The 26,794-nt window shown below is 37.8% G+C and overlaps 1 protein-coding gene across 5 annotated transcripts in view; it reads left to right on the forward strand.

Moving 5' to 3' along the window:
* Hsph1 (heat shock 105kDa/110kDa protein 1) overlaps window positions 1-24,863 on the forward strand; it is a 25,819-nt gene extending 956 nt beyond the window's left edge. For 2 of the 5 annotated variants that reach the window (XM_005387734.2, XM_005387735.1), the window contains exons 2-18: window positions 2,111-2,168; window positions 4,714-4,854; window positions 5,547-5,669; window positions 7,779-7,878; window positions 9,494-9,627; window positions 10,049-10,293; window positions 10,983-11,211; window positions 12,170-12,276; window positions 12,475-12,608; window positions 14,306-14,514; window positions 16,040-16,171; window positions 18,975-19,112; window positions 20,467-20,592; window positions 21,971-22,078; window positions 22,173-22,292; window positions 22,784-22,945; window positions 23,977-24,863. In XM_005387734.2, the coding sequence (XP_005387791.1) occupies window positions 2,111-2,168; window positions 4,714-4,854; window positions 5,547-5,669; window positions 7,779-7,878; window positions 9,494-9,627; window positions 10,049-10,293; window positions 10,983-11,211; window positions 12,170-12,276; window positions 12,475-12,608; window positions 14,306-14,514; window positions 16,040-16,171; window positions 18,975-19,112; window positions 20,467-20,592; window positions 21,971-22,078; window positions 22,173-22,292; window positions 22,784-22,945; window positions 23,977-24,183 (2,473 nt within the window). In that variant the 3' untranslated portion in view covers window positions 24,184-24,863. The remainder of the gene's footprint in view (window positions 1-2,110; window positions 2,169-4,713; window positions 4,855-5,546; window positions 5,670-7,778; window positions 7,879-9,493; window positions 9,628-10,048; window positions 10,294-10,982; window positions 11,212-12,169; window positions 12,277-12,474; window positions 12,609-14,305; window positions 14,515-16,039; window positions 16,172-18,974; window positions 19,113-20,466; window positions 20,593-21,970; window positions 22,079-22,172; window positions 22,293-22,783; window positions 22,946-23,976) is intronic. The other 3 variants (XM_013515822.1, XM_013515823.1, XM_013515821.1) reach the window with 2 other exon arrangements.
* Window positions 24,864-26,794: the final 1,931 nt, after the last annotated feature.

Here is a 26,794-nt window from a genome sequence, read left to right on the forward strand (position 1 = left end):
CCCCATCCGCGGCCCCCATCCGGCTTCTCCGAGCTGGCAGAGCCGCCCCCACCTTGTCCCCCTCCCTCCGCGCAAATCTTTGCGCACCGCGGGCCCGGGCTGCTCAGCCCTTGCTTCCGCATTGTGAAGCTCTAAATGACCTGGAAGCTTCCAGTCTCCGCTCCTCCTTGTCTTGGGGGAGCCCAGACTTAGCGGTCTGTGAGAGATTAATGCATCCCTACTTCACTTTGTTGCTAATATTGTTGCCTTAGTGCCCAGAATAATTTTTGGAACATGGTAACGACCTTTATTACTCACTGTGGGAGCCATTCGTAAGGGATTCTAGGCATTTATTTTCTGCATTTTAAAAGACATGAAAACGACATACTATTGTTCTAGAACTTTATGAGAAGGATGTCGCTGGATTAAATTGTATAGCATCAGGGGTGGACCAACGACATTTCAAAAAGCAGCTTTTTCAGGTTTGTTTTTTTAAAAAATGCTCCTGAAGAGAATGTATACAAACATCCCGTTGATGAAAGCGGTTGCTTACTTTTCAAGAAAATGACTGCAGTTATGGTGCCCCCGCCATGCACTAAGCCCAGGCTTGTCAGTGTAAACCGAAACATGGAGCCCAAAAGTGAAATGCCTGGCTTTGTACGGGTTTTTTGTTTGTACAGCTGAACCTTTAATGAAAGGGACTGGAAAATCAGAAAAAGAGCAAACATCGAACTGCTCTTCACTGTAATGCTCTGCACAGCCCGTGCATTTACCTCTGACCTCTTTGTAAATCCACAGTTCTCTATCCTTTGACAGTGTTAAGACTGTGATTAGAATTTAGTGAGAGAGACGACTGTTTCCGATTTTCATGCCTAGGTATAGTTCACATCTTTGTTCTCTTTGGTCCAATAAAAGAAGCTGAAAGGAGAACACGAAAAAATTGTTATGTGAATAGAGTGCATGCTAGATATGGTTTTGAAAATGCAAACTGAGGGTCGCATTAGAATTATGTTTAATGCACTTTACGTAGATGGTCGACTCAGTTGCCTTGGCTGTTGTTAACCCTTATTTATTACAGTTAATTTGGTTAACCTTTTGGGAAATGTGTAGGTCCCTCTTGATTTAGGGTAATAGTGTTTTTGGACTATAGCTTAAAGGCCTAGTATCTGAACATCTACCTGGCTTTGAGGATGCTGTTTAGCACCTGCATAGATAATCTAGGACCTGGGTGCTTCTAGTGCAGCAAATTTAAATGTCCTCAGTGTGTTCTCCTTTTACTCATCTCATTTACCTACGTAGGAGTAACTAGTCCAAAATTAGATTAGGTTGGATTAGTAATGCACAATTCAATTATCCCTCAGATCCAAAACTCTAATCACTACCTCCTCCTCACAAGATTTTTCTTGATCTTGTCTCTGCTGTTACTACGCATTCCATCTCCGTTGCCGAGAAAGCTTGTCTCACATTGTTTTTCATCTCTGAGAGCAGACTTAATGTAACTGATTATCCAGTCTTTTACAACAATGTTCATGTTCCCCTCTGCTGTGAATTGTTCTGCATCGTTTTTCCCTGGCCTTCTCACGTAGAATCTTCCAGATCAGAACCTCTTTTGGTCTCTTAAACTCCAGAGACATAACTTAGGTTCCTTTGCTTGGGTTTATAATAAAAACTGTTGAATCCTAAAGAGACAGAGGGTATGTCAGGACAAAAATAGGTATGACGGTGACATTTAGATTTGTACAGAGTCAGCGACTGAGAGGTAGAGTTACACCATGGTTTTTGTTGCTTGTGTGTAGGTCAGGTATAATAATACTTGCTCAAAATATTTCTGAGAGAATACTCACTTTCTAGTACTTGAGGATTTGACAAATCACACTTCTATTTGAAGTATTGGAAAATGTTCCCTGAGCCATGAGCAGACTTCTTGGGGTAGTAGGACTGTCCCTAGATTAGATTCTCAGTGCAGCTTTGAGTGGGAACTCACCCCTGCACCTGATAAAAGCTGTCGACTTCCAAATTATACAAGAGTCTCCCACTGCAACATTAGAGAATTTAAAATTTATATTAGAATTTCCCTCTTGTCCACGTTTATATTGAATGTTTTTGAAAGTTTGGTTTGTTTTCCTTCTAGATCAGTCATATCATTTGGATCAAAAAACAGAACAATTGGAGTTGCAGCCAAAAATCAGGTATGTTCTTTAAGAGAATTTCTATCATTTTTAAAGGAAGAGGTTTTAAAAGGGAAATTAGGAGGCCCGCGAGAGTGGGAAGCAGGTAAGCCTGTCAATTTTTGAGCTTTAAAAATGCAATTCATATAGTATTTATGAACGCTCAGATGATTATTTTTCCCCTGCTCCTTTTCTCTTGTTCTGTTGAATGATTTCTGCTTGACCTTTCCAGTCTGCCAATTTTAATTTCTAGTAATTCTGCTACCTTTTCTCTAATTTTTTAAGATTATGAACACGACGCTTGAAAATTTTCTTGTGCCTTTCCCATGATAGTCTATAAAAGTTAAAAGGTTTCTTTAATGGAAGGTACTTCTAAGAAGTTCTGTGTTTAAAAATGTTTTCAGGTTATTGAGTAATTGTTGGGATGGGCACACTCTTTGTCCAGATGTATGCTGTCTAATATAGTAATTATTTGCTGTATGTGGCTGTTGAGCAGCTAGTCTGAATTGAAATAGAAGTGTAAAATACATATGAGATTTTGAAGACTTAAAAAATCTCTCCTCAGTTCTAATCTTATCTGTTACTAGTTTTTCATCTGGCTAGTAGAAAACTTACATTTTATTATATTTGTATTACAATTCTGTTTAACAGTATAAAACTTACATTTATTACATTCATATTATAATTCTGTTTAACAGCACTGATTTAAATCCTTTGGGGTTAGGAAGAAGGGGAATGAAATGTTTTTTGAGATTCCACTTTTAAGAAAATGTAGTTTCCTGGCCTGGTGGCACATACCTGTAATCCCAGGAAGGCTGAGGCGGGAGGATTGATGTGAATTCAAGGCCAGCCTCTGCTACATAGTGAGTTCAAGGCCAGCCTGTACTACACAGTAAGACACTATTTCAATGCCCCCCTTTAAAAAGAGAAAAGAAAAGAAAACGAAAATGGAGTTAGGAATTTGGCCCAGTGGCACTTACCTAGCAAGTGTAAGGTTCTGGGTTTGGTTAGCACTAAGAAAAATGAAAATGGAAAAAATGAGTCTATATACATAAGGTATTACTGAAAAAGCCCTGAGCTCTAAATATATACAATATGGTTGCTTAGGGTGGAAGACATAATAAATATCACAAAAGATGGGGGAGGGGGCTAGAAAGAAGAAAGTTAGTTACAGACACTGAAAGTAGTCATGACTTGGCCAAAGGGAAGGAGAGAAACTATCCCCCTCTATGTGCCTGGTTAGGGCACTGATAGCCCAGACCTAAGTTTTTGTTGTATCTTTGTGGTTATATGAGGAAAATTCGATTGAAGTGTTCAGCTGGCCTACTACAACTAGACTGCTAGACAGCTAGACATATTTCAGCTCAGTTTTGGAATTGTGAGGAATTTTAGGATATAAACATGCTCACCTTCTATACTGTTTGCATTAGTGGTACTGCCAGTTTGTATACGTGTCTTTAAAAGAAGTAGATTAGTGTAAATAATAAACTTGGTATTTTACAGTCAATAACTAGAAGTCATTGCTTTTAATCTCTTCAAGTGTTATTTTAAATGCCACTTTTCATTGAAATATATACTCTGAGGTGGGCCTTTTAATTTAGAGTTTATCTAAAATATATGACCCAAATGTTAGATATAAAAAAACACACTTCTCTTGAGCTGTGCGTGGTAGTGCACACCTATAATCCCAGCACTCGGCGGGCGAAGGCAGTAGAATCACCTGAGGATAGCCTGAGCTACATAGTGAGACCATGTCTCAAAAAAAACAGCACTTCTCATAACAATTGGCCTGTTTCCTTCCAATTTTCTTGAATTGCAGACCAAGTATTTCTACTTAACATACGCACCTAAGAGATAGTGAACCATCCAATTTGAATAAATAGGATGCTAAAAGTAATTGAGCAAGAGTTTTAAGTATGCTCTCATTTAACAAATACATATATGCACCAATTGTGTAAGGTAGGATGAGTTCATTGTCTTGTTTTTTAAAATTGTGGCTCCCACATCATCCAAAATATACATATACTTTTGAAAACCTTAACTAGTTCAGAAACTTTGAATTATTCTCCCATCTTTTACCTTTTTGTATAATTAGCATTCCACCCTGTTGGTGGAAAAAGTAGCAATCGATGTATTTTCTGGCATAAAATGTGTATCCTGCCTCCTTAGGAGTTTATTAGACTATAAAAAATAAGCTTTTAAAGAAAGAAATATTGTTTTCTATAGTGTTTCATTGGGCATAGTACTTTACAAGTTTAACTGGGAAAGAGTGAAATAAAGTGATACAGTTACGGACATTCAGAATTTTAGTTTCACTGTCTTTAAAATTATCTTGCAGGGTTTGAAATCTGTGATGACAGTGTTGCCACTCCTATTTTCCTTCTGGCATTCTGTGTCAGGGGAAGCACAAATAACATCTGTTCATTGAAGGGAAATTTAGAGCCTCAAGGGAAAGTTACTTGTATCCCTCGGGTCGGTTTTCTTTATACAATAACCATGTATGAAACTGCTTCTGCAGGTAATACTGAGTGGTGAAATTACTGAAAATCTCCAACTTCTTTTGTAGCAAATCACTCATGCAAACAATACAGTGTCTAACTTCAAGCGATTTCATGGCCGAGCATTCAATGACCCCTTCATTCAGAAGGAGAAGGAAAACTTAAGTTATGATTTGGTTCCAATGAAAAACAGTGGAGTTGGAATAAAGGTAATAACCTTTATAGATTCTTTAATAGAAGACTGAGCAACGGTAGATTCTTTAATAGAAGATCATTTAATTTGTCTATAGAGAAAAACAGTAACTTCTTAAATGTTTAACTCAAATATCTCAAATGGAAAATGTGGGGTCTTTTGTTCTTTTCATCTAGCTCCATTAAGTATAGGAAATTCATGTGAAACTGTCTCTTGAGAATTATTCAGATGGTGATATGTACTTTGGTATCTTGTGTTTTTTCTAAATTTTGGCAGTTAAAAAATTAGTTTATTTGATGGCGTTTAAAAAAATATCTGAATGGTGCTCATGGATGAAATATGCATGTTCCAAGACAGCCCAGTTAGAGTTCTTTGGAGAGCAATAGTATGTAATGAGAAATCTTTTTTTTAAACTGTGAGACATTTCTGTCTTGTGATCAACACGCAATGATATTTATTCCAGTGATTCATCATTTCCTACCTTCTATAATAGTATCAACTAGGACGTTGAAGAGAGGACTCTAGCTGTTTCCCTCCATTTTATCTAGTGAAAAATGTTTGCCCTTTTCTCCTTTCCTTCTTCCATTCTTCTTCCTTTCTGAAACAAAAAAGAATTTGTGGGAGAGACTGTTTTGATACTTGAAAGTTGCTAGTAGCACTTAACTTATAGTACTGTGGCATTTAAAACATTCTTTCCCATCAATATAGGTCATGTACATGGATGAAGAACATCTGTTTAGTGTGGAGCAGGTCACAGCCATGCTGTTGACTAAGTTAAAGGAAACTGCTGAAAACAACCTCAAGAAACCAGTAACAGATTGTGTTATTTCAGTAAGTATTCAGCAGGGCAGTGGATTGTGATTTTAATTTACCTTCTTTAAATTACTGTGAAGTATCAACTAAGGAAAGCTGTTTAATGCTGTAGAACAGAATTCTACTAAATTGTCAATAATTCTGTTCTGTAGCATTTCAAGGTATGTTGGAGTGGTATTTTTAGTCAGAAGTTACAGTGGTTCTTGACTAGCAGCATTAAAACAAAATCTGTGAGGCTTTTTGAAAGTACAGATTGACTGGTGCATCTGTAGTCTTAATATTGCTACAGTGTACAGCCTGTATACTTAACATGCAAGCTTTTCACAGGTGAAAGAATTCTACCTAGCTGACAACTAGTGCTTTAGCTAAGAGTTGTGAAACATAGCCGATCAGTAGTGTCAAAACATAGTCCTTGGCAGTCTTGCTATCTTCAGTGGGCAGTTGCTAGGTGGATTGTCAGAGTACTTGAAGTGGATAAAAGTCATTTTATTTTGATGCCAGAAGGATAGTTGTAAATTCTGCTTTCCGAGGTGACTAGGGTCACTTCCTGATCGCTATACTTAGGCTCTTCACTGGGATTTTCTGTGGTGGACTCAGCTTCAGATGGTCCCTGCATTATACTGTGAAGCTGCCCCGTGCAAAGCCTTTATGGTGGTGCCTCCCAGGATATGAAAGAGTACAGGGAGCAAGGGCTAAAATTTCTCAGGTAGCCCTTACAAGGCAGAAAGTGGTCAACGGAAAGACAATAATAATCTCTGGTAAAGTTAAGAGTTGCTATTTTTCATCTCCCTCTTCCTCCCTTCATTTCTTCTTTTTTAAACATTTTGAATAACTTACGGAAAACTGATGAAAGGAATGTTGTGAGGCCACTGCCTGGCAAGTGTAAGGTTGTGAGTTTGATCCCTGGCACCTAAAAATTAAAAAAGAAAAAAGGAATGTTGTGATTCGGAAATTGAGTTGATACCCACTTTGGACCTTTTTTTTTTTTTTTTTTTAATACAATGGAGTACTACTCTTCCATAAAGGATAACTCTGAGACATTTATAACTAAAGGGGTACACCCTGAGACCATAGCCTTCAGTGAAATAAATCAGACACACCTATGTAAATACCAGTGCTTCTCTGGTATAAGAAACCAGTCTCTTTCTGAAACATTTACAAATACTTTGAGAAAATTTGGAAGTCTACCAGGTTTTCTTTTAGGTACTTCCAGTTACGGGATTCTGTGAAAGTATTGTTACATACTTTTTACTAATAAATGCCTTAGATAATGCTGCCCAGAAGGCAGCCAAGTATTACAACTAGAAACATAAGTCAGCACCTTAGTAAATTAAAACCTTTACCTGGGCATGGTGGTGCATGCCGGTAATTCCAGCACTTGGGAGGCTGAGGCAGGAGGATCATTGCGAGTTTGAGACCAGCCTGGACTATAAAGTGAGCTCAGGGCCAGCTGGAAATGCATAGCAAGACCCTGTCTCAAAAAGACAAAAACAAATTTAAAAAAAAAACCCTTTGATCTGTTTTCACTCTTCTGCCACTTAGGAAAATCATGCTTTGCTGAAAAGCATTTTTGTAGTCTTCGCTGGTCTACTGAATTAAGTACCTCATTACCTGTTAATGTTTTGAACTCAGTGAATGGCAAAAGCGAAGGACAGTGGCATGTGCTAGAGTTAGTTCTTTCTTACCTTGCAGTGCTGCTCACTTGAGGCCTAGCGTTATAGTTTATATTTAACATTAATGTTGGCTTAGCATTATAGTTTCTAAATGTTAGTAGAAATTTAAGGTTAATTTGGAAGCAGTATCTCATCCACTTGAAATTTTTCATTAGATTTAAGTGACTCTCAGGATGTCTTAGGAATAGTCCTGAGTAACTTTCATTTCAGCTGAAAATTTGGTCTAATAAGATTTGCTTTGAAACTCCAATTTTGAGGTCTTTCAAAAGTAGTTAACAGTTTCTGGAAGCTAAGGGACTTGCTAGAAGCTAAGTCAGAGGCTCTGGTTCTGTTTGGGAACCTAGCTAGGCCCCTACTCAGTTGGAGTGCCGTGAACTTACTGCAAGCGCGTAGTGAGGAATTTGTATTTTTGGGTTGTACATAAGTTAAAATTCTTCCTCTTTCTTGTTAATAGGTTCCCTCATTCTTCACAGATGCTGAGAGACGATCTGTATTAGATGCTGCACAGATTGTCGGCTTAAACTGTTTAAGGCTTATGAATGACATGACAGCTGGTAAGAAAAGTGTTTATAGACGTGAATAGACCGTGTAACTTTTGTATAGAGGGAAAAGTACAGCTACTTATTTATTTACTTTAAATTAAGTTTATTGGTACATGTTAGGCATAAATAGTGATCACGTGCATCACAGGGAATTGATACCTGCACGTGATACAACGATTTTTCCCATCCCCCGTCTTCCCTTTAACCATTCTTCCCTTAATTACAAAAGCTTTGTTTGGATTTTTTCCTCCTTTTCTCATTGTTTTCTTTTTCCTTCTCCCCTCCCACCTCCCAAGTTCCCCCTCCCATTTGAACATTTTCTTCCTATTTTACAAGTCTGTTATATATTTTGGTCCTTATTTTTACTTTTGGTTTCTTATACCAGAGAAGCAATGGTATTTACATAGGTGTGTCTGATTTATCTCACTGAAGGCTATGGTCTCAGGGTGTACCCCTTTAGTTATAAGTGTCTCAGGGATATCCTTTATGGCAGAGTAGTACTCCATTGTATTAAAAAAAAAAAAAAAAACCCCTATCTTCTTCGTCCATTCATCAGTTGACAGGCATTTGGGCTGTTTCCAAGATTTAGCTATTATAGACTGAAAAGCAGGTTTTTAAAAGGTGATGCGTTAGATTTGAAAGCAAAAATTCTTTCCCTTCCAGGCACTTTGTCAAATTTACAGTATTAATTACTATCATTAGAAAATTCTTTTAGAAAATATATTTTTAAGCCTTTGAAAATAGGGGGTTAGATATAACTTTTTATTTTTTTTAACTGCTTTTATAATTAAGAAACTTCCCCAAATCTTTTAATTGTCGGTATCACAGCTACCTTGGGGCCACCACTAGTGATTTAATTCTTTTTTCTCATATGTTTCTTGCACTGTAGTCATGAGTAGATCATTCCAGAAGTATTAATTTAAGCCTGTATTTGCCAAGTGTAGTGCTAGGTGATATCGATATAACAGTGACTAAAACAGTCCCTTTTTGCTTACATCAACCAGCTTGGTATGTTTATAGATGCGTAAAATATTTCTTATAGGGTTTTGAAAAGCTGTTAGGTATGCATGTTTCAACCTTTAGATTTCTACCTTTAGAAATAAGAGAGACCCTTTAAGGTTTGTATCTTAAGAAAAAAACTTGAGTCAGGTATGATAATCTCAGCACTCAAGAGGTGGAGGCAGGAGGAGTGCCATGAGTTCGAGGCTAGCCTGGGCTACATAGCAAGACTCTGTTTCAAAGAAAAAATTGGAGGAATTCCACTTGCTATAGTTGTGTTAAATTCTTAATTTTTTGTCTAAGAAGTCTCCTCACAGGTTGTGGTTAAAAGTAAGTACTGGGTAATGTGTCTAGCACTGTTTGTGACATATGGTTGGTTATATTTCTGGTTCTGTACTGTCTTTACACTGTTTTGTGGGCTGCATCTCTGCTTGATAAAGGCATTGTTCTAAAGTCAGAGAGAGAATAATAATTGATTCCAGGAAAGTCAGTATAAAATCCGTTATAAAAGGAATGTGTTAGTCTTTGTGTCACATGTAGTCAGTTTTCCTGGATGTGAATTATATGTAATGATGGAATTTCTAAGAATATATGAACCATGTAATTGAAATGTACTTATTTTTTGTAGTTGCCTTGAATTATGGAATTTATAAACAGGATCTCCCAAGCCCAGAGGAGAAATCTCGGATAGTCGTCTTTGTTGATATGGGACACTCGGCTTTTCAAGTGTCTGCCTGCGCTTTCAACAAGGGCAAACTAAAGGTACGTGTTGTACGTCAGAATTGTGTGGCCAAAGCCTATGAAATGTTCCGTGTGCTAAGACTTTAAGCTCATGAGCCTTTTGAGTGCTTACTTCTTGGTAGTGAAGAGCTGTAAGTAAAAATGAGGAATTATTGCCGAGATTGATCTATGTAAAAATGATGACTTGTCTTAGCGTACTCTTTTAAGAGTTTTTACTTAGGAAAGAAGAAACTTTTTAAGATAATTGATAAAAGGCAAAAATATCTTAGAGATTTAGCATTCAATCAGGACTTTGTAGTTATATTTCTCCTGACTTGGATTTCATGTTGTAATTTAAATAGAAGTCTTAAACTTATTAGTGTTTGCTTGAGTGACAATATTTATGATTCTGGTTATAAATGATTGAAAATAACCACATTATTTGTTGTTTCAACTAAATTAGGTTCTGGGAACAGCTTTTGATCCTTTCTTAGGAGGAAAAAACTTCGATGAAAAATTAGTGGAACATTTTTGTGCAGAGTTTAAGACTAAGTACAAGTTGGATGCAAAATCCAAAATTCGGGCACTGCTTCGCCTTTATCAGGAGTGTGAAAAATTGAAAAAGCTGATGAGTTCTAACAGCACGGACCTACCACTGAATATTGAATGCTTTATGAATGACAGAGATGTTTCAGGAAAGATGAATAGGTATGTCTTCAATTTTGCAGTTCAAATAAATGGAACTTCTTGGTGAAACTATAGCCTTAGGTGCCAGTTGTAGCTAGGTATTATGAATCATGACTGACTTTGTTTCAGGATTGCATGCTACAAGGCTTTTCACTGGAGAGACCATTAGAACTTGGGCACTTCTGCAAAGATTGTTTTATAAAATGTCTTTGCTAAGTGCTATCATAATGAAGCCTTTTTTGTATTTTTTACTTTAATTTTTCTGGTCCAGTTATTTCACAGAGATGTTTTGAAGTTAATGGTAATAAATAATTTAAAATAATAAGAATCAGATCCTTTAGAACATTTTGGAAGTGAAATGGCAATATTAAGAAAATTTTTCCTCTTAATACTCATAGAATTGATTTTTCTCCTTCTCCCTTTGCTGTACCTATGTTACCTGTATAATATAGTTCTTAAAGTTGACCCATGTGGGTTCATTCTAGGGTTTCTGAGGCAAAAAATGAAATACTGTACAGTGCTTGATGAGACTCATTGTTTAAAAAAATGATAAGATGATACTGGCCATAAGATAAATTTTTTTTTTTTCTGGTACCAGCAATCGAATTCATGACCTCGCGCTTGCCAGGCAGGTGCTGTGCCGCTGAGCTAAATCCCCAACCCAAGATAAATTTTTTTAACGCTTATAAAATGTTGTTTCACTTCATAAGGTCACAGTTTGAGGAGCTCTGTGCTGATCTCCTACAAAAAATAGAAATGCCCCTTTACTCACTGATGGAACAAACTCAGCTCAAAGTAGAAGACGTGAGTGCTGTTGAGATAGTTGGGGGCACTACGCGAATTCCAGCAGTCAAAGAAAAAATCGCCAAGTTCTTCGGGAAAGATGTTAGCACAACGCTCAATGCAGATGAAGCAGTCGCTAGAGGATGTGCACTGCAGGTAATTTCTTAGTCCTACTTTTCTTGGTGTGCATTCCTTAAGCTGTTTTCACTTTATCCTCATTGTGGTTAATAAAAGAAGTAACCAGGGGTCTAGTTAGATGGCAAAAGGAAATTAGTTCTAAATAAACCTATAAGGTAAGGATGGGTGTTCTGATACAGAACATTCAGTAAATGTAAGATTAAAAGAACTACCAAGCTGGTGTTTCAGACTGGGGATTAGAAGCACCCATGATTCTGAGGGGTCACAATAAACACAGCTGTAAAACTTTTAATTAGCACAGTTAGTGACCGTTACTGTAAAGTATGTAGGAGCAACTTAGGATGCTTATCTGATTTAATAAGGAACTAATTCAGGGCAAGTGTGCAGGGCTAAGAGTAGCAGTCCACAATACCCTCACCCGCCCCACCCACCTGATTTTTAACCTGCTTATTAAATAAGGAGCCTGGAAGCTAGTAGTTCAGTAACACTGTATCTAGAAGTTATTAGTAAAAATAAACACATATTAGTTTATATTAAGGATTTTATAGTCAAATAAGGCCTAGTTTTCAGTTTAGAAGTTAACATGGTTGAACTTGATTGGGTTAGTTTTTACATATAAAAAAGTTTCTGTAAATAGCAGTTTTAAGACTGTCATTATAATACTTGTAAAAGGAAGAATATGTGATACTGCCTATTAATGATACCATTGTGCTATCAAGATAATGTGTTTCGTGGGGGTTTTATTTTTGCTGTGTATGGAATATGCCGCTTAACTATTTCCTTAAATTTTTATCGTGTTCCATTGTTCATGGCATTCCAAAAATGCAACACGAGGCTTACATAAATGGGTTAAGATGTGTTGTGTACATGTACCAATTCTACACAATGACAGTAAATATTTTGTACTGCAAACATGTACTAAATTTTAAAAAGGAGTGGAAACTAATCATATGTTCCTTCCTTTTGTCTTTTCAAGTGTGCAATCCTTTCTCCAGCATTTAAAGTTCGAGAATTTTCTGTCACAGACTCAGTTCCTTTTCCAATATCTCTGGTATGGAACCATGATTCAGAAGACACTGAAGGGTAAGTAGCAGAAAATAACCTTTCAGATATTATCTTTAACATAAAGAAGAAAAATTAACAAGTTAGAGTATTTCTTTCATATTGGTATTTTAAATGATGAGATGGAATTCATAAATATTTTAGAGGGCCTCTTACATTTGTGTAGCACAGTAAGCTGGTGTTCTTGATCTACCGAATGCCATTTGCTTTCTTCTCTAGGGTTCATGAAGTGTTTAGTCGAAACCATGCTGCTCCTTTCTCTAAAGTTCTCACCTTCTTGAGAAGAGGACCTTTTGAGCTAGAAGCTTTCTATTCTGATCCTCAAGGAGTTCCATATCCAGAAGCAAAAATAGGTAAGCTATTTAATTGTATATATTTTGTTGTATGAATTAAACACTTAGCTTATCAATATAAAAAACTTAAAATTTTTGTCAGTATTGAGTGAAATGCCATGTGAAGCTGTTTTCTACTTAGAATATTGGTGAAGAAGAAATCTCTTCATTTTTATTGAGGAGTACCTTGGCGTATAGCAGTGGTGGTGAACCTATGGCGTGTGTTGTTTCTCTTTTAAGATGAAAGATACCAGTGTATGAGTTGTCTTTTTCTAAACTAAAACCTCAGGATTTGGGTTTAGTTGCAGTGTCAGCGCTTTGTGATAACTAAGTGGGTTTTGGGTTGCAGTTTGGACACATCTCTAAAATGTTCGCCATCACTGGCCTATACAGATAAAATGACTTGGCAGTTTTTCTGTTACTTCCAAGTAATGTATTTAGGAACAGTTCAGCATGATGTAGTTTATACTTAGAGAATTACTGTACTTAGAGTGTTAACCTTTCTTTTAGATGGAATGGTTTATTTTTATGGGATATTGCACCCTATGTAAAACCTCGCTCAGACTGTTAATAGAATGTACTTTTGTACTGTAACCTTCCCTAAAGGTTTATTGTTTTAGGTACATTTTTTTGGGGGAGGCATTACACTGTCTGTGAACTTTTACTGATAGTAACTCTCTTTTCCAAACTGTGGGTAAAGTTTGCCAATATTGCCAGATTTTCTCAGTACTCTGCTCCATGCATTTTTTACAAAGAGATCTTTTGAAGGCAAGGAGTCCATCCGGACCACTTGTGTTTTCTTTCTTAAGAATAAAATGTTCTGACCCACCATTTTTGTTTTGTTTTTCAAACACTTATTTGTAGGAAAAGTTTTAGAAATTTTTCAGTATAGAGTGTAAGATTATCAGAGGGTATATTCTGTGCATTAATTTCCCATTGTATAGAGGGTAAGATCCAAGCTTTTCAGTGTTTTACCATAGCATAACAAGTTCAAAATACTTTTATTTTTTTTTGGTTTTTCTTCGGTACCGGGAACCGAACTCACGACCTTGCGCTTGCCAGGCAGGCGCTTTGCCGCTGAGCTAAATCCCCAGCCCCTCAAAATACTTTTAGTATAATTTCTCCAGAATAACAATACTACTCGTAGTAATAACCACCAGCAATCGGTTCTATAGTAAATGCTCGTTATAGATGCTAACTCAGACCCTCAGAAGTGTAGACAGGTAAAGTAACTCATAGCAGGCCACGGAGCCAGGATTTAAGTCTGCTATATTGCATACTTTATTTTGATTATTTAGTCAGAAGAATACTCCTTAAAAGACTCCATGTGCTCAATCATCTGCATTAGACTTGGTAACAGATTTTCACGTCTGGTTTGTGCTCATCCATCTGGAGAACTAAGATAGGAGGCAGAGACTACTTTTCATTATCCCATACACCCAGTATCTGCCCAGAAAGCTTAAGGTAACAAGTGTACCTTACTTTTGAAGGTTTTTATGGTACACTGAGACTAACCCTAAGAATTATAAATATACTGTATACTTTCAAGTATATTTTACAAGGTTATATTTGTAGTACACAACTCAAGTTGGTTCCGAATAGGTACTTGATTTTGAAAGAGCAGTACTTTCAAGCTTTGATTCTTAACATTTGTATTCTTCTTACCTGTCTTCTTTACAGAGATCGGCTCTCACATTGTCAATATACTTTTGTTCTAGGTCGCTTCGTAGTTCAGAACGTTTCTGCACAGAAAGACGGAGAGAAATCAAAAGTCAAAGTCAAAGTTCGAGTCAACACTCATGGCATTTTCACCATCTCTACGGCCTCTATGGTAGAGAAAATTCTAACCGAAGAGAATGAAGTGTCTTCTATTGAAGCAGACATGGAGTGTCCGAATCAGAGACCATCAGAAAACCCAGACACTGAGGTAAGTTACAGGAGAGAGTTTTGCCTGTCAGTATGACTTCATTCTAAGTTAGACAAGAGAAGGGTAGGGAAGGGTTAAAATAATTTTGATCAGAATTATATCTAAATAGTTTTTGCCAATTAATGCAGTACACAGAAATGTATATTTATAACTAAATTCTGTGTAATTGAGTGTGGAGTATATCATATGTGATGACTTAGAGCAGGAGGAGTTTTTAAAATCCTGCATATTAAGTCAGCCGTTGACTGATGGTTGAGAAGAAAAGACTAGTATGTAACTGGTGAAGTATTAAAGCTGATTGTTTTTTAATTGTGTGACAAAGTTGGCTTCGGTGTTCCAGAACGTTCCTCAGCGTTGTTCTCTACTTTGTGGGAGGAAGGAAGAAAAGTGTCTGCACAGTGTGTAGAGTTCCTGCTCAGCATCTTAAGTTGTACTTCCATTAGCATGAGTACTAGTTCTACATGGTTAACAGAAGAGTTTTTGGAAGCTCAAAATACTACGTCTAAGACAGTTTCTTTCTGGGAGATAATGATAAGTAGCTTGATTGAAGAGGCAGGCAGTATAGTACTTGAAACAGTGTACGAGAAACATGTCAAGTACTCACTCTTAACCCTTCCTAGAACAGTGAAGGAACGTTAACTTCGGCCCCTTGGTTTTATCCCTGTCTGGAAACTTCACAGTAATGAGTTAATGGCTTGTACCATATACTTCCCTCGATACCTTTTGGATATCAGTAATGCCTTGCTTTCAATACTTCATTGTCCGCCTTATGTTCTTGAAGCTTTGTAAGAAAAACATGAGGGACTTCACAGTGGGCAGAGAAGAGTTAGAATGTTGAAGCCTTCTTCAAATGATGGGAAAAGATAGCAAACACTGATGTGGGGATTGAAGGCTATTAAAAAATAAGATCAGAAAGCTTTTAGGGTTCATTTTCCTTCCCTTGACCAGCTTTTTAGACAGGATTTATTTATGTAGCGTTTATTCTTTATTTTGAGATCCTTTGAGGTAGAATGGCTGATTCACAAAATGAAAGTGGGACAAAGTCTCATGGCATCTGAAAGCTGAAGTCATAAGCCCTGGAATAGCTAACTGATGGTTGGCCATTTTATATAACTGGAGATAATGTTGAGAAGCACAGTGGCTGCTAATGAAAGTAGGCTTTGGAAGTTTGTTTCTGAGGAAGAGGCTTGTAGTAGTAATCTACTTCCTGTGTTTTTGAGGATTAGTTACCTGCACAAAGTTAGGTGAAAGCTTCTTACAGGGAAGTTCTTGACTGTCACCACATCAATCAAATGCCTACCTGTGTTACTTGTTAACGACTGTCATTCACAAAATTTCTTACAGGTTTAAAATTTCTGAGACGTTTTCCAGTACTTTGTTTTCATTTTGCTTTTATTCCGTAGCTTTTCTGCCCACCTATTAAGATTTCAGAATTTAGTGTACTGTCGTTGGTGCCCTATAACTTTTTAAATTTATACAAGTACACCTGCTTTCTACATCCTTTGTGCCTGGGCTTTCATTTCAGAAAAATATCCAGCAAGACAACAGTGAAGCTGGAACACAGCCCCAGGTACAAACTGATGCTCAGCAAACCTCACAGTCTCCCCCTTCATCTGAACTTACCTCAGAAGAAAACAAAAACCCAGATGCTGACAAAGTGAGTGATTCTTTAGTTCATTCCATTAGACGCTGTCGCAACATGTAACCGTTAATGATATTAAATCTGCAGTTTCAAGAGCAAGCTCCAAATGATTTTATACTATAGAGAATTTTCCAATGATTTTCTACATGTTACTCGTTCAGATCAGTTAGAAGTACTTGAGCTTAGCTAAGGGAATTGAACATCCTCCTTTAGGCCTAAAAGCTTCTCTTGATGAACTGCCACTCCAAGTAACAAGAGACAAATGCAAAACATTTGTTGTCTTCTGAAGGGCAGAGGTATCTGCTAATGCCAGAGGCGGAAGTAAATACTTTCCAGTGTTGTGTTATTTTCACTTAGATAAATCAGACAATAAATACATGGGCTACAGGAGTCTAGTAAATTTTTTTCTTCAAGTCATCTGTCAAATTTAAGTAAACTACAATGATCTGGTAATAACCTGATTGTATTCCAAAGTACTTCGTATTCCTTTGCCCTGCTTCCACAATAGTAGGTGTTGGAAGCTCAGTTAAATAGTGATGTGGTGTCCCTTGAAAAATAACAGCTTCTGATCAGAGCTTTGAAGTTCTTGGTCACATAGTCTCGAGAAGTTCCCACTGCTACTCCAGATACCTATACTTAGCAAAAGTTCTGTGTCTGTGCAAGGTGCATGTGAATTGCGTACCTGTCATTGTTTGGTTTTCTCTCACGTTCTCAAAATAGGGCTTTTTACCCTCAAGCAAATTACAGAATCGTTAGGTGGGATCAAAATGGACTTTAAGCTGGGTAAGAGGTCCCGGTTTTTAATTTGTCTATGTCCTGATTAATTCAAGGGCTGTTAATACGAACTATAAGTTCAGACAGATTTCTGAAAATCTTTTTATTAGTAAGAATTATGCAGTGATATTATTGAGAAAAATAGCTACTTGATTTCAACATTAGGGCCCTTGATTTTGAGTGGAGTGTTACTGACTTTTGGATAATCTGAATATCCTTGTAGAACGTGACATTGGGTAGAATCTTATGTTCTTCGTTGTAGGTGAGACTACTAGTCTCAACCCTTAAACATATTATTATCCATTCCCTTGGAGGGTTCCTCATCAATTCCATACTACAGTACATATTTGTGATGCCAGTTTTGTTAGCAGTTGGCTTAGCTTTTGTGCTGACGTGCCTTGATTTAATTGCTTTGCACATACTGTCATCCGTTTTGTTCCCCCATCTCTGTTGCACGCTAGTGTCTTGTTAGGTATGGGGAATATCTGATTCAGTTTTCTTGCGGATTCTGCTCTCAGGGTTTGCACACCACATTGGAGGGTTTGCGTAAGCACTGGAAGGAAAGACACATAGGTATTCCGGCCTGGCTGAATAGATCAGCTTATAGCATTTAGCAGACACATAATTGCCAAGGAGCAGTGAGGTGCAGATCTGAGAAAACATGCATTCTTGTCCTGTCTCTGTCATTTTAGTCAAGTGATTGAACTGTCTAGTGTTAGTTTCTTTGACTAAAGCGTCTACAGCTCAGATTATCCAATGGCAGTGATTATTGTGCTTCAGGGGCTAGTCTTTTACCATGCTAATCAGTCACAACACATGATACACCTTGGTTGTCATCTGACTTGTCATATAGCTTTGCGTTTCCTCAATTGCGTTGTTATTTGTGCCAGGAACCTGAAGAAGCAGAAATACATAGAAAACCTTGGGAAATTAAAGGCCACAGGAGATACTTAACTTCTTTAGCCCTGTATTTACATATTTTGAAAAATCTTCAGTAAACTAGACTTTGAGTATCCTTATCTGAAATGCTTGGGACTGGAAATATTTTGAATTGTGAATGGGCAGGGGAATTGAATATTTGCATATACTTAATGAAATATCTTGGGAGACCCAAGTCTAAACAGTAAATTCATTTCTGTTTCTTACATACATAGGCCAAAGGTAATTTTATACAATATTTTTAGTGTGCCTAACTTAGCACATGGAGTTGGCTGTGGAATTTTCCACTGTGGCAGACAGTATATTGGTCCTCAGAAGGTTTCAGACTTTGGAGCATTTCAGATTAGGAATTCCAATTTGTGTTATCATTTGTTGCATGACATTGTTTGTTTAATATATTAAGACACTTTCATTTCTTTTTACCTTGCAGAGTTGCTATGAGGAATGGTATGACTCAGAGGCAGATAGTAGGAATAATATGTGTATGGTCATATATATGATCTGCAAGTTTAGTACAAGTGTTAAAAGGTACCCAGTGCAGAACTATTTGTAGTTAAAGTGGGCATAATGCTGGGATATGTGGATTAAAATATAAATTCTCAGAGTTAAGTATCTTTTGTCTTCATCAAAGTTTATGTTAGGTTATTGTCACATTCTAGACTATAAAGGGTGTGGAGAACTAGAAAATTTTGACTTTCAAATCACAAAATGCCTGAAGGAGTTAGAAAGTTTTAAAAGGCCCATGAAAAAAAACATAAAACAGGCAAGGCCCACTTTATGAGAAAAATATCCTTAGAAAGTCATTACGGAAAATATAGCATATATAAGTTAATTACAGCCATGATTTAAAATGGACAGTAAGAATTAGGTGAGCTTATGGCCCAGGACATAAGCACCTGCCTGGCAAATGCAGGGTCCTGAGTTCGATTCCTGGTACCAAAAAAAAAAGGAGAGAATTAGGTGAGCTTACAGGTGATTTCAAATTGATGACTTTAGGGATTTTATTTTTGTGTAAGTCATCAGTAAAAATAATAGTTTTTGTTTTTCAAAGATTAAGAGTTTCTCTGTTTTTGTTTTGTTTTTGTTTTTTTAACCCCTTTCTAAGGCAAATGAAAAGAAAGTTGACCAGCCTCCAGAAGCTAAAAAACCCAAAATAAAAGTGGTGAATGTTGAGCTCCCTATTGAAGCCAACTTGGTGTGGCAGTTAGGGAAAGACCTTCTTAACATGTACATTGAGACAGAGGTAGGTAATTCAACCAGATGTTTTTATTTTGTTGTACATTTTGCTTTGGTCCTCTTAATATCTGTACGATATTTCTAATAGATGTAAGACTGTAATGTTTCTTCATATTTTAACTCTTTATGAAGTGTGATTGAAAAATACATTGAACATTAAATTTCAAAATGTATTATAGTAACAGACGAATGGCTATTAATACCCCTCACAGTGTTTTCCCTCGATTCAAACATACTTATCCCGCCATTCTTGCCGCTTTGTGAAGCAGATCTGGAAGTTCTCTTCTGTGTCATTTATGCTTTCAGGGCGGCCTCAATGCCCTAAATTGATTTAAACCATTTACCTGTCACGGTCGTTTTGACTTTGGGGAAGACCTGAAATTGCCCAGTGCTAGAGCCAGCGAATAAGATAGGTGAGGGTACACACAGGAAGGGAGAGGAGCACACACCGTAATGTTGTTAGTGAGCCTGCCTTTGCGTGGGGTAGCACTCAGCTGCAGCCTGCACTACATGGAGACACTGCAGAAGGAGGACTTCTGCAACCGCGTCTGTAAATGGCAAGAATGGTGGGACTGAGTGCTCACGGTAGGGGGCGTATTTCAAGGGGGATTCATAGCAGTGCATCTTTTTACAGTAAAAAATTTTTTTTTAAATTCACCATATGTTTTGATCATGCCTTGTATATGGTTTTAGGGGTACAATTAAGCCAAAACTAATGGATTGTACAGTTTATAACAAGATTTGCTGGGTTTGCATCCTTAGACTTGAGATGTATGTCATGGATTGTTCTGCTGGGTATGAAAGTCTGAGTTCTTATGAAGAACTGGATCATAATATATCATAGCACTAGGCATGGTCCAGTGGGATTCAGGCCACACAAAATAGCTATTTTAAAATATGGGTTTGGGGTTTATTTGTAGTGGTATGGAATTTTTAGTAGGTAAAATACTTGATACTCATTTTTACTGAGATAGGAGTATTGTGCTTAGAAATTTAACAGTAAATTGTACTGCATTTATTTCTTTTTTTTAAGGTACTGCAAAAAAAAGTGCAAAGTGGTTTGACCATTATACATTGGCCGTTGTTAATGCCAACATGATACAACCGCGTAACTAAGTACAGAAAGACAAAATTATATTTCAGCAGTGGGTTTATATGAAAGCTATGTAATTTGCTATTACATATTAGAAAATAAATAATTTTATGTGTATTATAAAATGAACTTGACCTAGAATTTTTAGAAAGTCTTAGGAGGTATAATTTGGGACTCCATACTGATTTTTTTGTGTGTGATAACACCATAGTTAAAATTTAACTTGAGTTATTAGGGGACTGGAATAAACGTTCCTGTTTTTTGACAGGGGAAGATGATAATGCAGGATAAACTGGAAAAAGAAAGAAACGATGCTAAAAACGCCGTGGAGGAGTATGTGTATGAGTTCAGGGACAAGCTGTGTGGGCCATATGAAAAATTCATATGTGAGCAGGTATGTATTAAAAGTCCGTTTTCATTCAGATAGTGTTATAGAAAATGTTTCACGACATTTGACATTTCCGCTTCTAGATGATGTGGCTTAAAATAATTTCAAAATAGAAATTGAGTAAAAAACTCATGGTGAGAGAGGATTGCTAAAGATGAGCAGTTTTACTTTATTCTAGCTTATCCCAGTAATTTAATTTTTACCATTGAGAAGAGAGAACCTGTCAGAGTTATGGCATCCCTGTTATGGAGGCTGGGAAGATAAGTAAAAAAAAATCTTTTATTTTTCTAAGACCTCAGACTTCCTTTTATGTTTTATGATGCTGCTGCCCTGGCAGCTCTAACTGTTTTATCTCGTGAAACCTTTTTAGTTGATCATTCTAGTGCTGTCAGGCACCATCGCTCCTATTACCCTTTTTCTTACCTCCCAGTCCCTATGGCTCTGAGTAAATCCCAGAAGCACAACTGTGAAAGACTTGAAAAAAAATGGCTAGATAAAATTTAGGCTGGTTTAGGGACTCATTCTGAAATTAAACGTCATTTAAACTTAAGTTAGGCCTCTGTAACAGTGCTGAGATTACGGGGCTACCTTGTAATGTAGTTGCTTAGCCTTGCCCTGGCATTCCTTGGGTCCTGTGGCTGAGGTTATCAAGTAGGCTAGGCTTAATAGGCTCATCTCCTGCAGCTTGAGTAGAACTGTATACATTATTTGAATTGTATAGCAGTGGTTTTTTTTCTTCATGTGTTCTCTGATGGGAATGGAAGTTTCCACGCTTCCTTATTAGTATTTCATAGTTGGAGAAGTGAACAGAAACTTACTATTGTAATGCAGTTGTTTTGAGGAAGAGGAAGATGATTGCTCTTACAGAACCAAAATATTCAATGTATGGATTGTCCGACATTAGACTTGTATTACAGTATTGTAAGTTAGGAGCAGTTTGCCAAAAGCAATCAAATAGCGTTAGCAGCAAGACAGAGAAGCTACAGAACATGTCAGTCCATCCTGTGAAATAGTACCTAGACTTGCAGAGGTGCTGAACCTGTAGCACTTGTTATTGTGTTTTTCTGTTAGATAAAAGGTGTCAATGTAGAGTTTTTTTCTAAACTAAAACCTCAGTATTCAGGTTTAATTGCAGCATTGGCACTCTGATAAATAAGTGGGTTTTGAGTTGCGGTTTGGCCCTCGGTCTCTAAAAGGTTTGCCGTCACTGGTCTAGAGCAAGCTAATAAGTAGTAGTGTTGATATTTTTTGTGGAGAGAATCCAGCATGGCCTGCGTTTCCAGATGTGGTTAGCCTGCTGGTGTTTAGAGTTTCTGAGATGCTTGTCTTATTGTGAAAACCTCTAAGTAAGATTGCCCCTGACTTTGTCATGTTTCGTATAAAGGAACATCAGAGTTTTTTGAGACTCCTCACAGAGACTGAAGACTGGCTGTATGAGGAAGGAGAGGACCAGGCTAAGCAAGCGTATGTTGACAAGTTGGAAGAGTTAATGGTAGGCTCTTCTCTCCCCTAAAAAGTAGTGCTTGTGTTTTAAACTATAGGTTTGTGAAGTATGGCAAATACTACTTTATTGCATTTTATTGTAGAAAATTGGCACTCCAGTTAAAGTCCGATTTCAGGAAGCCGAGGAACGCCCCAGAGTGTTGGAAGAACTGGGGCAGAGGCTGCAGCACTACGCCAAGATAGCAGCTGACTTCAGAAACAAGGTAGTGAGTCTTTATACGTGGGGGGAGGGATAGCCTGAGAGCATTTAGGCCAAAGTTGTCGTAATGAATAAATACTCTTTTTTGTTTGGTTTGGTTTTGGTTTTGGTTTTTTGAGACAAGGTCTCACTATCTAGTGCAGACTGGCCTTGAGCTTACTATGTAGACCAGTCTGGCCTCAAACTTGTGATCCTCCTGCCTCAGCCTCAGAAGTGCTGAGATTACAGGTGTTTGCCACCATGCCTGGCAGTAAATATTCTTTTTTTTTGTTTTGTTTTTTTTTTTTTTTGTTTTTCTCCGGTACCGGGAACCAAACTCACGACCTTGCGCTTGCCAGGCAGGCGCTTTGCCACTGAGCTAAATCCCCAGCCCCTAAATATTCTTAATAGAGGAAATTTTGGTATTTGGGACTAGAAATAAATTTGAACTTAATGGGAAGTTGGGTGAAACTAGATGTCACATATTTAATTCTACAAAAGTCTGTTTTCTTTTAGGATGAGAAATACAACCATATTGATGAGTCTGAAATGAAAAAAGTTGAGAAGTCTGTTAATGAAGTAATGGAGTGGATGAATAATGCCATGAATGCTCAGGCTAAGAGAAGTCTTGATCAGGATCCAGTTGTACTTGCCCATGAAATAAAAGCAAAAATCAAGGTGAGTGTTAGTGTCTTATGCACTAGTGGAGTCTCTTGTGGACTCAACTTGAAGCCATTTGAGCCTTCAGTGTAGCAATTATTCCTATAATTCTTTACTGTACCTGGCTTATATTAGAAATACAGAAGACCTCTTAAGTTTGTGTGTTCATTCAGGTGAGCTGTGTGTTTTTGTTTAGCCCCTGTCATTTGCCAGCAGTTGTTGAGGGATCAGACATTCAGTGTGTGTTCAGTTTGTACATTGAATCTACAGTCAGTGAACTGTGGAACTCAGTGCATTCTCAAGGGAGAGAGCAGCAGCAGCACACAAGTACTTGTCATGTGGTGATGTTAAGTGCGATGGCGGGGGATAGAGGAGGGTAAGTGGTCAGAAAATGCTGAGCTGCGTAGATGACCCAGGTCGGTGTTTTCCTAGGGACGACCTTGCTGAGTGGGACACCTGAAGGAAGGTGGGAAGGAACACAAGCAAATGTTCTTCGTTTGGAATAATACTCAAATGTAATGAAGCTAAGGCAAGGCGGGCTTTTAAAGCCACAGGCTAGGAGCTTGAATTCTAGCCTTTTGCCTCACTAGTTGTCCTTATTTTGAAGTTTCTTAACTTTTCTGAACCATTTACTTCTCAGTAAGGTGGTAATCATAGCTCTATCTTTTAATATTATGGTAGCTAAATAAAATAAGGCAGTAAGTCCCCGAGTTACGAACGTTCAAGTTGCGAATTTTCACAGGGTTCGTGTGAGACTCACTTTGTCAGACTTATGAACGAGTCTGACTTAGAAACGTTCTCCTGGAATGGAACTTGTTTGTGAGTCAGGAACTTACTTAGTACTTAGCAAACCCTTGATAAAGCATGGAAGAAAATGAACTCTTTTGATGAGGCTTCAAGCTATGGTTTTGGGCGAGTATAACGCAAAAATGGAGTTTTTTGATGTATAATTGGAGTTGGTAGAAAAATAACAGGTTCCATATGTGGGGAAGTAGTTGAAAAAACTGGATGGGCCTGAGTTAATCTAATGAGCAATTCTGTTTTCTTAGGAGTTGAACAATGTTTGTGAACCTGTTGTAACACAACCCAAACCAAAAATTGAATCACCCAAGCTGGAAAGAACTCCAAACGGCCCAAATACGGATAAAAAGGAAGAAGATTTAGAAGGCAAAAACGATTTCGGTGCTGAACCCCCACATCAGAATGGTGAATGTTACCCTAATGAAAAGAGTTCTGTTAATATGGACTTGGACTAAGTGATATTAAATTGGCTTATTCCTTCAATTAATGAAATATTTTTGCCATAGTATGTGGTTCTACATAACATACTGAAACTATTTATATTTTCTTTTTTAAGGATGTCTAGACATTTTGTGTATTATATGGAAAAAGAATAAAGCTTAAGTCTGTAGTCTTTATGATCCTAAAAGGGAAAATTGCCTTGGTAACTCTCAGATTCCTGTGGAATTGTGAATTCATACTAAGCTTCTGTGCAGTATTACCATTTGCATCACTGAGGATGAAATTGAGTTTTGTCTTTTGGAAAAACAAACTACTGCTTGTTCAAGAGGGCTGTGATTAAAATCTTTAGGCGTTTGTTATTGCCAAGGTAGTTTTCTTGCATTTTGCTCTCCATTTCAGCATGTGTGTGGGTGTGGATGTTTATAAACGAGACTTGTCGGATTTCACAAGGGCTTTCAAAACTTAATTCTGTCCAATAGAATGATTTTGCTTTCATATTAAAAATTCAGTGAGTAAAACAAAAGCTATTCAAATGTGTTAGCAGCATGCCGAACAAAACTTTAAAATTCTCTCTCACTGCGCAGTACATTGTCATGTGAAGGTGTGAAATGGAAGAAATGTTTATCTGTTGTAACTGATTGTGAAGATTTTATGAGCTTTAAAATAAAGTTCATGCTATGGTGTCATTTCTAAACCGTTGGTCTTGGCACGATTTAAAAATGGGATTGGATGGAAGGAGTAAGAATTATTGTAGCAGAAATGAATTTAGTGTGATTTCTAAATGAAAGTCATTTCTGAAAGAAAACTAGCATATGCTTATTGCATTTATTAAAGAAATAAATACAAAGTAGTATAATTTAAATTTTTACCACCCAGGGGGAAAATTATTAACATCTGATAATGTTAGATCCTTTCAGCCTTTTCCTGCCTGGTATGGGATGTAGCTCTGTGGATGTAGTTATATGTGTTAGTGTTACAGGCTGCTTTTGAAAGCTGTATACCAGGAAAATGGTTGGTAAGTACGGTCCCATGTTACAACTTCACCGCTTCGGTGAATTCCATTATAAGGACATTGTTTCACATATTTTAGCCAGTGCACTATCTGGTGGGTTAGGTGTTTTTGCCATTCTAAATAATGTTACAGTGAATCTTGTCTATCTGCTTATCATTTTCTGAGGGTATAACTGAGGCACTGTGGGAGGCAGGAGCGGGGGAAAGACACTGTATACTGCGTAAGAGGACTTTGCTGCCCACAGTCGTCAGAGGGCATTGATCTTTTAACTGTAGCCCGTCTTACTGTAGAGCAGCCACCAAGTACTTCCCATAGAGTACTCTTCCAGGCAGTCCAGGAGGCAGGCGCGATGTGAGGTTTAGGAATTTACAAGATGACACTGAAGTATCACTTGAGAATAGATACCCCAACTCAAGTTGCTCACATTCTAAAACCCATATCCCTAAACCAAATAACTGGTCATACATCAACATTTACAAATTTGCCTGCATTTCATGAGTTGCTTGTTTTATACATTCTCATTTATGATATTTAGATGATTACATCACATATTAAGGCTTTTTAACCACCTATCAGTTATTTAAATTTCCCTACTTTGTAATTTCTTCTAACTGGCATTTATATTCTCTAATTTTCGTTACCCTTCTGATAGATTTTTGTGCTCTTGTTAGTTTTTAGACAGACTAATGTGTAGTCAGTAATAATTTACCCATCGAGATGGAAATAAGTCTGTTCCCAGTAGAGCTGGAAAGAGCATTGTGTCAGCTCTCTGTCACTGGCAGCACACCTGAAAAATCCAGTTTAAGAGGAGAAAGGGGCCGGGCATGGTGGTGAACGCCTGTAATCCCAGCACTTGGGAAGGCCTAGGCAGGAGGATTGTTGCGAGTTCCAGACCAGCCTGGGCTACAAAGGGAGCTCAAGGCCAGCCTGAACTGCACAGCAAGACCCTGTCTCAAAAAGACCAGAAAAGAAAAAAAAAGAAAGGGAGAAAAGGTTCTTGACTCAGGTTTCGTCTAAGGCTCTGCCCTGTCCACGTCTGGCCTGTGGTGAAGGCAGACCTCAGCATGTGGAGCTGTGTGGCAAAGGAGAGTGCTTACCTCATGGGAGCCGGAAGGCAGACACAGGAGGGCCCAGGGTCCTGGCAGCCCTTCAAGGGCACACCCCAAAGCATAGTTTCTTTCCACTTAACCCCCTGCCTGAAAATTCAGCTCCCAGCCTGGCGACCAGGCCCTCAGCACATGGCCTTTTGGCCAAACAATGACATATAAAAGCAAAAGACAACGTGTCTTTTAAAAAGATGAGAGGACTTTTTCCGCTTTAATCCCAAAATAAAACCTGTCAGTAACGGAGGAATCATCAGATGTCTGGCCTAAATTAGTCTTCACTAAATGTTACAAATTTTGTCTTCTTTTTGGAAGCACTGGAAATTGAACTCTGCCTCTACCCCTGAGCTACATTCCCTGTCATCCTCCCTACACGGCACTCCCTTTTTTTTGAGACAAAGTCTCACTGACCTGCCCAGGTGGGAATCAAACCTGCAGTCCTCCTGCCTGAGCCTCTCGCAGTCCTGGGATTATAGGCATGTGGCATCGAGCATGGCTCGTGTTACATGT

Source organism: Chinchilla lanigera, unplaced genomic scaffold (assembly GCF_000276665.1).
Source record: "Chinchilla lanigera isolate Chin_1 unplaced genomic scaffold, ChiLan1.0 scaffold00030, whole genome shotgun sequence".
Lineage (NCBI taxonomy): Eukaryota > Metazoa > Chordata > Mammalia > Rodentia > Chinchillidae > Chinchilla > Chinchilla lanigera.